General features: G+C 38.1%; 3 protein-coding genes across 3 annotated transcripts; 2 read left to right on the plus strand and 1 right to left on the minus strand.

The window, feature by feature from the left end:
* The first annotated feature begins 1,524 nt into the window (after positions 1 to 1,524).
* LOC117784455 (actin-like protein 6B) lies at positions 1,525 to 3,249 on the plus strand. The gene is made up of 3 exons (XM_034622197.1): positions 1,525 to 1,834; positions 1,912 to 2,754; positions 2,844 to 3,249. Exons 1-3 carry the CDS (start codon positions 1,633 to 1,635, stop codon positions 3,077 to 3,079), a joined length of 1,281 nt encoding a protein of 426 aa, XP_034478088.1. The 5' UTR covers positions 1,525 to 1,632; the 3' UTR covers positions 3,080 to 3,249.
* Positions 3,250 to 3,309: 60 nt separating this feature from the next.
* Positions 3,310 to 4,866, minus strand: LOC117784456 (S-methyl-5'-thioadenosine phosphorylase). Its single transcript, XM_034622198.1, has 3 exons — positions 4,706 to 4,866; positions 3,788 to 4,567; positions 3,310 to 3,702 (listed from the first exon to the last, which is right to left on the minus strand). The coding sequence occupies exons 1-3, from the start codon at positions 4,754 to 4,756 to the stop codon at positions 3,664 to 3,666; spliced, it is 870 nt and encodes a 289-aa protein (XP_034478089.1). The 5' UTR covers positions 4,757 to 4,866; the 3' UTR covers positions 3,310 to 3,663.
* Positions 4,867 to 5,985: 1,119 nt separating this feature from the next.
* Positions 5,986 to 7,825, plus strand: LOC117785117 (threonylcarbamoyladenosine tRNA methylthiotransferase). Its single transcript, XM_034623022.1, has 2 exons — positions 5,986 to 7,062; positions 7,127 to 7,825. Exons 1-2 carry the CDS (start codon positions 6,067 to 6,069, stop codon positions 7,796 to 7,798), a joined length of 1,668 nt encoding a protein of 555 aa, XP_034478913.1. The 5' UTR covers positions 5,986 to 6,066; the 3' UTR covers positions 7,799 to 7,825.
* The last annotated feature ends 3,284 nt before the right edge of the window (positions 7,826 to 11,109 follow it).

Here is an 11,109-nt window from a genome sequence, read left to right on the forward strand (position 1 = left end):
TTATAATTTGTTCAAATGCCAACCTTATGATCGCTATTTTGCACCCAGGCGTAGCGAAATAATTATTTGTATTGAATTTTCGGCATTTTTAATCACAAAGTTCACCTTGTTTTTGCACTCGTAAGATTTCGTGGCAAAGTGACTGGTTGCGTCAGAATTCTTACCGATAGCAATTTACGCGATTATGTATGAACGATTTACGTAACCATCTGCAAAAATTAACAAGCTCAGCTTTTTGTGTGTCCGTCAAACCCTTTAAACTCATAAAATATTTCATTTTGATGCAATACATTATTAAAGCTAAAGTAAGCTAAATGAAAAATAAAATAAGCGAGATTTCAGGCCATAAGCTATTCGCTAAATTTATAAGCTTTTCCAATTCTTAAAATGCTAGAACTGGCCTGAAATATGCTAAACTGGCAACACTGGTGGTTATGAATAAGTGCGCGCAACAATGCTTTCTAGTCTGAAACAGCACTAGTGAGTTCGATAGTTTATTCTCGTACGCTACTAGCACTGTTTACATTGTATCTAAATAAGCACGGCGCACAATTCAAATGTGAACTGAATTTACAAATATTTTGGCAACAAATAAAAATAAATAAAAATTCGAAATTAAATAAAATAAATATCTAGATTTTAATGAAGGTCTGAAGTTCTTTAATTCTCAAAGGAGGAAGTCATACAGTTTAACAAAATTAAGAAAAATACATGAAAGTAAAAGATAATGAAAATGTTACTATATAAACCATCTTAAATTAAAAAAAAAAAAAAAACAGATAAATTGTAAATTTCCTTTTAATAATTTTTCTTAGTTTTGTATCTAGAGTTTTATTGAATGGAAAGGCTGCCAGACGTTCAAACTATTGGTATTTTTCATTTGGGATTCAAAGTTGACACACCGTTTTTGGGTTAAGGGCTTCCATTTTGTTTTTTAAGCTATTTTACATCGCAATTTCAGCAATTTTTTGGATGCTGTTCAGCCATTTTTTCTCTAAGAATTGGAATTAGAAAATTGAGCAAGAAATCCCAACTCTACTGTTTTGCAACACTGGTTTCCCATTACAAAGAATTAAGTGCTGCCATCCATCGACTTGATAAAAAAATACCAGTAAACAGTAGAACAGGAGAAATTGTAAAGTTTTATAACTTATACTATAACGTATACAAGTGAATGGTCATTAATGCAAAAGAATTTTGTTATGTGATGTTTGATAAATGTTCAGGAAATTAAATTTAAAAAAAAACGACATATCTAAACGGAAAACGTCTCATTTGGCTGCACTGTTAGTATCAAGAGTTGGTATTTTTTTTTTTTTTAAGGATTTTTAGTATTTTATTAAATTTTGCTTTCGCTTGAGAATAGGTTAGAAAATGAATTATTTTTAAAGAATCTCAATTATGCTGCTTTTAATTTTACTAGAGGTTTATTGAAATTACAAATATATCAAAATGAATCAGTTCGTTCACTTTGAGATTCAGTATTTTAGTAGTTCTGTTTTTCGGCTTTACTCAACACTTATTTTTAAGCATCTGCCGGTGATTTGAGGCAGCCGTGTACAGAATATACACACATTTTGTAAATCATTCTTTTGTCGAAAACAAGTGAAGTGTTGAAAACAATAGGCCAAAATGAGTGGCGGTACTATGTTGTATGGCGGAGATGAGATTGGTGCCTTAGTTTTCGATCCAGGGCACCATTCGTTACGTGTGGGCTATGCCCAGGAGGATTCGCCCAAAGCTGAAATACCTTCTGTTGTCGGGATTGGAACCAGCGCGCCAGACACCAATCTTGATCCAGAGACAAAGACAGACAACAATGTGACGCCAAGCAGTGAGTAAATCAGAAATGAGATAAATTGTACACAATTATATTTAACATACCCTCCCATTCCACTTACCCCGTGATAGACACCGACGCACGCAAGTTCTATGTGGACACAAACTATGTGAATGTTCCACGGTCGCAGATGGAGGTGCAGACTTACATGAAGGACGGCATGATTGACAATTGGGAGCTGTTTGAGAAGGTCATCGACTATGCATACGCAAATGTCATACAATCGGAGCCGGAGTATCATCCGGTGCTCTTCTCAGAGGCATCGTGGAATGTGCGAAACAATCGCGAAAAGCTAACCGAGCTCATGTTCGAGAAGTACAATGTGCCAGCATTCTTTTTGGTCAAAAACGCTGTGCTAGCTGCGTTCTCCAGCGGACGTGCCACGGCTCTTGTGGTAGATAGCGGGGCAACGCACACCTCTGCAGTGCCTGTGCACGAGGGCTATGTGCTTTCCCAGGCAGTGGTCAAGTCGCCACTTGGCGGAGATTTCCTCTCCAGACAGTGCAGGCAACATCTGGAAAAACATGGCATCGACTTATCGCCAGTGTATAGAATTGCCTCCAAGGATGTGGTGAAGGAACGCGATAATGCACGATTCACGCTGCGCAAGCTACCCGAGAATCTCACACAATCGTGGCAAAACTATATGCAGCAGCTTTTGATGCAGGACTTTCAGATGAATGTGCTGCAGGTGCTAGAGAATCCCTACGACGAGCGCGTCGCCTCACAAATACCTATGGTACACTATGAGTTCCCCAACGGCTATCATCAAGATTTTGGTTCCGAGCGTTTCAAGATTGCCGAAAGCCTCTTTGACAATGCCATGCTTGGAGCAGGACAACTCGCGTCCACAAGCGTGGGAATGTGCGACGCTGATGTGCGCTTGTCTCTCTTTGGTTCGGTTGTAGTTACAGGTACAGATACATTTACAGATACAGAACAGATCAAGACACAGATTCTACATATAAGATACTTATTTATTGTGTTTCGGCTTTGCTTTCAGGTGGCAATACACTGCTGCAAGGTTTCCCCGAACGCCTCAATCGGGATCTGCAATTGCGGGCACCGTCGAACACTCGCTTGAAAATGATTTCAGCCAACGGAAGCGTGGAGCGAAGGTTTGGAGCTTGGATTGGTGGCTCCATACTAGCAAGTATTGGCACATTCCAGCAAATGTGGATATCATCGCAGGAATATGAAGAGGCTGGCAAGAGTCAAGTGGAACGCAAATGCCCATGAATGATGTTTTTAAACCAGAACCAGAACGAATTCCAATTATAATTGTAAAGACAATGATTCAATGATAATTTTTTAAGTCTACTATTTATTGTGCGCCTAATTCCACGATTTGATTTGTCCACTCAACGATAAACACATAACCAGGTTTATAAATGCGCTCTTATAAATACTATACCATTTAGCAAGTTGTAGTTTTTATTTTGGGATTTGAACAGATAAAAGCGATTACATTTACTTTGATAATATTTATTCATCGATTCGATAGGAGAGAAATTAATTTTGGCCCAGCAATCTGTCCAAATTGCTAAATACATGTCAAAAGCTTAATATATATTGTATATTGCTAAAAGTACTCGAAGTGACGAAATGTTTAAGTGTATCTAAGTATCTGTAGGACTTTGCCTGTTTGGTTTTCCAGTGGCTTCTTCGCAGACACTGGCTGGTTCCAGTTCATAAGCAATGGATATGGAGTGAAGTTTTGGTATATGCTTCCTGTAGTGCTTGCAATTAGCATTTGACGTCATTAGTGACTTGCGGCGCCTAATTGTATCTCGGGTAATTTCGGTGCAGAGCTTTAAAAAGCGTCACATGGCACCGGACATGGTATTGTTGCATACACATTGCTGTGATTGGGAATGGGAATGGGAATAGATATGGCAATAGTAATGGAAACCGATAGGTTAATCTTAGACGTTTGTTTGTACGTACCTTGGCATTTAAAATGTCCTCGGACCAGTCCTCCTTGGCAATGCGTCCAACGGCATTTACGAGAATCTTCTTGACCTTGACAACATTCTCGGAAAAGGTCTTGAGCACATCATGTACATTGACTCCCTCGCAACCCATACGCCAGCAATCGTAGTCAGTAGCAATTGCAACCGAGCCATAGAGTAAGCCAGCTTCCTTGGCCAGCACAACTTCTGGACAAGTTGTCATGTTGATTAGATCGCCGCCCCACTGTCTGAACATGTTGCTCTCGGAGCGGGATGAGAAACGTGGTCCCTCAATCGTCACAATGGTGGCCTTCTCGTGAGCTTCATACTCCAGCTCCTTGGCCGCATCGAGGAGAACCTTACGCGTTCGCTCACAAAAGGCCGGATACATGGGCAAATGGCAGACGCCATTCATACCAGCGTGTGCGCCATCGTAGAACGTCTGCATTCGCTTCGAGGTGCGATCTATAAAGTCATGCGGCACTACCAGATTTCCTGGCTTTATAGACTCTCTGAGAGATCCGCATGCTGTGGACACAATCAGGTGTGTGCAGCCCACCTGGCGAAGAGCCCAAATGTTGGCGCGATAGTTGACATTCGATGGCATTATATCATGTTTGCGGCCATGACGTGCCAAGAGCACGCACTGAACTCCGCCGATTTCACCTTCGATCAGCGCATCCGAGGGCGAGCCGTATGGAGTATCTATCACCTTCTCCTGCCGCTGCTCCAAAATGTCTGGATCATCCAGGCCAGAGCCTCCAATGATGCCAATCTGTAAATGTGTCTCAGTTAATTAACCACACAACCGTATAATGATTAAAACATACAAACAAGTATACACACATACATACATATGTATTAATCTTTAGATATGTATGTACACATGCTCTATGTAAATATTCGTACTCACTTTGACAGGAATCGGATCCAGATTAGTATCTTTGCATTTAATGTGTAACATCTTGTCGGTTGCAAATATCGAATCCAAATGCCGTCGTCTGGGTTAAAACGTGCTAAGGAACTGTCGCTGTCTCCGCGCTGATAGCGTCGTTGTTGTTGTTCTTGTTGTTGTTGATAAGCTGTCATAAATGTAGCGCAGCTGAAAACCTGAGGCATATTCATTTTACATCTTGTGATACCTAGGGCTGCACAAAAGTCCGAAAGTAGTTTTATGATTTCAACATTCAGCAAACTGATATAACCAATAAGCAAATAACCTAGGTCGATTTAAACAATAATTCAACAAATATATATGTATATATATACTATGTATGTATTATACAAAATTTATTGTTTGCAACAAATCTGTTAATAACATATGTACATTGGCCCGATAAGGCATCACATCATTTATTGGATTTATTCGTTGTATGACTCCACCTCGAATTAGATGCTGCTCAATGTATTCCAGTTCAACAATTAGGCAATTCGACACAGCATTTTCACAAATAGCATTTTCGAGTGCATTTAATAAATCAGCTGACAACGAATACGTTCATATTAGAAAAACTTTATCAAATTCATGAATAATATAATTTTATAACAGTACAATATAAAAGTCTAGAGTTGATTAATGTTTATAAAGTAAGTTTAACATTTTTAAAATTTCAATATCATCAATATCAGAATACATAAAATGTTTGTATTTTTTACACAGATCCAAAAGTAATTAGTTTCGTTAAAACTTTTAGTTCGACCATGTATTCCTTATTTATTATTTGTCTGGTCACACTATAAATTTTTTATGGAGCTGCTGTCAATATGTGATCGGGAAAGCCCGATCTGTAACGAAAGTAAATCTAAATCTGTTTCAGGAATACCACTAATAGTACGCTAAATTAAGTTGCTAAAGCAGAGCAATTTAAATATATTTATTTTTTTTATCATATGAAATCATAGGATAACAAAAAAGAATGTTTATTTATAAGAATAAGTTAATAATAACAAATAATTATTAATAAAGAAATTTTTTTATTTTACTTTACTTTTTATATTTATAAGTACTTTTTAACATATACAAATTATTTTTAATTCTCTTATTAAATGTGAAAAATACAACAATGCAAAAATAAGTAAATTGAAGAGCAGAGCAAAGTGAACAGCTGACCAAAAATGAGCAAACATAAAGGAACATGTTCACTCGCTCATTTGAAAGAGCAGCTCGTTTTTGTTCACTCACTAATGAACGACACAAGTGTACATCTCTAATTCTCAAACAGCTGCTTCCACACAAGCACATGTATTGCAAGTCGAATTCATAGGAATTCAATAATGGGACTAGAAGTGAATTTTCCAGGAAACGATATAGACGATATCGAGGATTTAATATCATCCGACGATGTTAAGCCCCGTGAACGATACGAAACCAAAAAAAATGTAACATTGCGCGCTAAAAAGCGTACACAAATTAAGCCGGCATTAAGCGACGGGGACATAGAGACGGCTATTACTCCACAGAAAATTATTCACACAAGTGTTATACCAGGAACCCAAAAGGTGTATGTAAAAACATGGGGCTGTGCACACAACAATTCCGACTCGGAGTACATGGCCGGGCAATTGGCGGCGTATGGCTACAATCTGAGCGGCAAGGATGACGCTGATCTGTGGTTGCTAAATAGTTGTACTGTGAAAAATCCCTCGGAGGATACTTTTCGTAATGAAATCGAGTTGGGTATGCGCAACGGCAAGCATGTTGTTGTGGCCGGCTGCGTGCCACAGGGCGCTCCAAAGGCAGACTATCTCCGTGGACTTTCAGTAATCGGTGTCCAGCAAATTGACCGTGTAGTGGAGGTCGTTGAAGAGACGTTGAAAGGTCACAGCGTTCGCCTGCTTCAAAACAAAAAGGTGCACGGCCGTCGAGTGGCTGGCGCTTCCTTGTCCCTGCCGAAGGTGCGCAAGAATCCGCTAATAGAGATCATATCCATCAACAGCGGCTGTCTTAACCAATGCACTTACTGCAAAACAAAGCATGCTCGCGGAGATTTGGCCAGTTATTCGCCTGCTGAAATTGTGGATCGCGCACGTCAATCATTTGACGAAGGCTGCTGCGAAATTTGGCTGACTTCGGAAGACACCGGTGCTTATGGACGCGACATTGGAAGCTCGTTGCCCGAGCTGCTCTGGCAGCTAGTTGAAGTGATACCTGAGCACTGCATGCTGCGCGTGGGCATGACCAACCCACCATATATACTAGAGCATCTCGAGGAAGTGGCCAAGGTGTTACAGCATCCGCGCGTTTACGCTTTTCTTCACGTGCCTGTACAGGTAAGCAACATACATATTACTAAATAGTTCAACTCAAGTAAGAACCGAAATTCTTTTAATATAGAGTGGCAGCGATTCTGTGTTGGGCGACATGAAGCGTGAGTATTGCCGCAAGGATTTTGAGCATGTGGTTGATTTTCTACGCGCTCGTGTGCCTGGGCTAACAATTGCCACTGATATTATTTGTGGCTTTCCAACGGAGACGGAGCAGGACTTTGAGGAGACAATGTCGCTGTGTCAGAAATATCGTTTTCCCAGTCTATTTATCAACCAGTTCTTTCCACGGCCGGGAACGCCGGCAGCCAAAATGGAGCGTATACCAGCCAATCTTGTAAAGAAGCGCACCAAACGACTGACCGATCTGTTCTATAGCTACGAGCCGTACAAAGGACGAGAGGAGCAGATATACACGGTACTTGTGACGGAAGTATCTCACGATAAGCTGCACTATGTGGGACACAACAAAAGCTATGAGCAAGTGCTTCTGCCCATGCGCAATAATTTGCTGGGTACCAGTGTTCGCGTCCGCATTACAGCTACTAGCAAGTTTAGCATGATGGGCGACATACTGGACGAAGAGCGCGATTGGACGCGCTGCGACATTAACAACAAAGAGACTCAGCAAGCGTCCAACAACAACATCAGCAGTCGGGGACAGCGTTTTATAGGCGTTGCGTTAATTGCGGCCACCATAGCTTTTTTGTTGCACTTGCTCTTCAGATTCTTGTCTCAATAAAATAAAGTTTTTACAAAATAATCTAAATTGATAACACTAGGCAAAAAAATTGAACTTTCTCCGAGCTTCTGGGTTCTGACCCACTAGATTGTTTTTTTTTATACCCTATGCCTATTATGGGCAAAAATGGGTATAATGTGTTTGGCGGAATGTATGTAACATGCAGAAGGAGGCGTGGCAGACCCCCTCCAAAGTATATATATTCTCGATCAGGATCAACAGCCGAGTCGATTTAGCCATGTCCGTCTGTCTGTCTGTTTGAACGCGTCGCTCTCAGAGACCATAAGAGCTAGCGGAAAAATTAAAATAATAATCTTTAAAAGATGCTAACACAGATCATAATTATCAAAATCAATGCAATAATACAATCAATAAAAAAAAATTAAGGAACGAATTTTTATAAGCATAATAACAACATAACTTAAAAATCACTCAGCCGATCTTAAAGAGCATTATACTTTAACAAACTTACATAAGTTTTTAAAATAATAAGCTTTCGATAAAAAATTAGACATTTAAATCTATGCTGGAGAATCGACTGAGCATATTTACAAACCTGCCCAACGTGAATTAAGGGGTTTGTTTGGAATTATTATACTCAGGCTTTATTTAAAATTCAAAAATATTTCAAGGACGGCAAAATGCAACTTGCTATGAGCCATTGCAGTTTGAGTGATGTTTTGTGAATTTTATTTTAAGTGACTTATAAACACGGATTCAGTTGGAAAACAAAATTAAATTTTGCCAGTTAAATAATACTATTATAGAATGCAAATGTGGCAAGTTTTTTTTTTATCCAGTAGGGAACTAGCAGTGAATACAATTAGTTTAGATTGTATAAGACATAGGCATACACTTGCCAGTATTCACATACCACCACCAAGGTTTATCAATAGTCTCTGTTTTTTGCAAGCTAAGCCCCCCACAGTGGGCGTGGAAAAATTTTAATATTTACTGGATCTGTCTGAAATTATGGGGAGGCTATATTCCAAATGTAAGCTTAACTCTTACCATCTCTAAGATCTTTTAGTTTATAAAAACGACTCGGCTGTGTGTGCTGATGAAGAATATATAAGCTTTGGGGGTCTTTGGGTCCTTCCCGCACAGGGAAGGAAGCGAAGCGAGCCGGGGGTAGGCGAGTGAAACGAGCAGGTCAACTTTTTCTTTTTATTGCTAGATTTAGAATTTGTATCATTACAAAAGCTGGAAAATTGAATAAAATGCTATGAGAAAATCCATTTTGTCAAATGGGAGAACTATTTCGTCAGCACAAAGTTTTGGGCAGAGGTCTTTTTTGTGTACAATTGTCGGATTTTAGATTTCAGAGCTCGAAATAATGGAATATTTGTCGAGGATTTCATCATCATTGTTAAAATATCATTGCTGTTGAACTAAAATAAGTTAAAAAACTTTTTTTTTTAATTTACGTAATTTATCCTTAGTCCTAAATCTGTTAAAAAAATTACATAAATTAAACGAACGAAGCCCACTATTACGGATAGATTTGGAAGTACAAACGACGAAAAACATTTTTTTTTTTTTTTTCTATGGAAGAGGTTTTTTTATAGAATATTTAAAAAATCGGGCTTTCTTTTCATACTTTTCTTTGAGGTGCGCCCACTTTTGTCATCCTTACTTGATAATGCCAAAACCGATTTTCAAAAGGTATACTTTTTCTTAAAGCTAATGAGTATATGTTTATATTTCATTCATACATAGTCTTAGATTTAAGCCTGAGCTATATATTTTTGAACTAAGCAAATAATGATTTTTTGCTTAGCTTTTGATCAGCTATTTTTACTTTAACATATAAGGAAAGCTCGAAAAAGTTAATTAAATTTTCGTTTTTATTTTATTTACATAGCTGTATTATTTACGCGTTGTTTAAGATATGATTCATAAAAATCTATGGCCAAACGGCGATATACATTTTTTTTATCTTTTCTTATGGAGCAGCATGACCTTTAGTATGAAAATATTTTTGGGTTTTTGAGATATCTTAACCAATCTCACACAATATCAATTTTTTGTTATTTTACAGATTTTGACCATATTTGGTTTAATCCGTCTACTATATCATATAGCTGCCATAGAGAGATCGGTTCAGAATCAGCCTTTAGTATGAAAACTTCTGCTGTTTCTTAAGATATATCATCCAATCTCGCAGGTTGTGTTTCTGGGTTTTTAAGATATCTTAACCAATCTCACACAATATCAATTTTTTGTTATTTTACAGATTTTGACCATATTTGGTTTAATCCGTCTACTATATCATATAGCTGCCATAGAGAGATCGGTTCAGAATCAGCCTTTAGTATGAAAACTTCTGCTGTTTCTTAAGATATATCATCCAATCTCGCAGGTTGTGTTTCTGGTAATGTGTTATATATATTCCTACCGAATTCAATGTAGCTGCCATAGGAACGATCAGTCGATAATCCAATTTTTTTTTATTTTTTAAGATATTTCAACCAAATTCACAAACTGTTCTACATTGTCCTTGACATCTTCACCAATTTTGGTTCGAGTCTGTTCACTGTATCATATAGCTGCCATAAGACTGATCGGTCTAAAAACAAGTTTTAGTATTAAAAACTTTTTGTTTTTGGAGATATCACTGCGGACGGCAGTTTGCGCTAGTGACGAAAGCAGCATGAAGGGTGCGAAAGGCGACTAGAAATATATACAGCTGATATGGAAAATTCGCTATGACTGTCCGATCAAATCGAGTTATATACCGATTGAAACTAACAAAATGGCATACTAAAACTTTTGCTAAATCATTTGGTTCATGAGATACGGGGGTGTAAGTGGGAGGGTCAAAATTCAAACAATCGCAGCTAATGGGGCCGTTGGGTCCTTTTGGAAAAATGTTTTACTTTTTAAAAGTTCTTATCAAAAATACGCGTCGATTGATACCTCGATCACCAAATCCGATAACTGGTTCAAAAGATAAATAAATTTGAAAATTTTAGTGGACTTCTCAAAATGAAATGAAAAGTCAGTTTGTTTGTCTGTTTGTCTGTTTGCATCAAAGCGCTAAAGAAGCTTAAATGTAATGATGGGGATTTATTCCTTTTCAAAAATCTAGAAATGTTTGTTCTACGACTTTTTGAAAAAACCGCTAGTTTAGCGGGAAAACACTAAATCCCGCTAAAATGGAAACCATAAAAGCTACAGATATGTTCTATATATCATTGGAAAGGTGTGTTTGGGCTTTTAGGCGTACCTTTAAAAAATTTTTCTGAAGTACTCAGTTAACATTTTACAGGTGAAATAAAGTTTATTAGCTTACATTTTGGCGATTTTTG

The sequence above is a fragment of the Drosophila innubila genome (assembly GCF_004354385.1).
Source record: "Drosophila innubila isolate TH190305 chromosome 2R unlocalized genomic scaffold, UK_Dinn_1.0 1_C_2R, whole genome shotgun sequence".
Lineage (NCBI taxonomy): Eukaryota > Metazoa > Arthropoda > Insecta > Diptera > Drosophilidae > Drosophila > Drosophila innubila.

Excerpts from the sequence above, each read along its gene's own strand:
- LOC117784455 (XM_034622197.1), top strand. The coding sequence starts at position 1,633 with ATGAGTGGCGGTACTATGTTGTATGGCGGAGATGAGATTGGTGCCTTA. Across the intron at positions 1,835-1,911 it reads CAACAATGTGACGCCAAGCA|ACACCGACGCACGCAAGTTC; the intron begins GTGAGTAAATCA and ends ACCCCGTGATAG. Across the intron at positions 2,755-2,843 it reads TGGTTCGGTTGTAGTTACAG|GTGGCAATACACTGCTGCAA; the intron begins GTACAGATACAT and ends CTTTGCTTTCAG.
- LOC117784456 (XM_034622198.1), bottom strand. The coding sequence starts at position 4,756 with ATGTTACACATTAAATGCAAAGATACTAATCTGGATCCGATTCCTGTC. Across the intron at positions 4,568-4,705 it reads TGGATCCGATTCCTGTCAAA|ATTGGCATCATTGGAGGCTC; the intron begins GTGAGTACGAAT and ends ACACATTTACAG. Across the intron at positions 3,703-3,787 it reads AGGACATTTTAAATGCCAAG|CAATGTGTATGCAACAATAC; the intron begins GTACGTACAAAC and ends TCCCAATCACAG.
- LOC117785117 (XM_034623022.1), top strand. The coding sequence starts at position 6,067 with ATGGGACTAGAAGTGAATTTTCCAGGAAACGATATAGACGATATCGAG. Across the intron at positions 7,063-7,126 it reads TTCTTCACGTGCCTGTACAG|AGTGGCAGCGATTCTGTGTT; the intron begins GTAAGCAACATA and ends CTTTTAATATAG.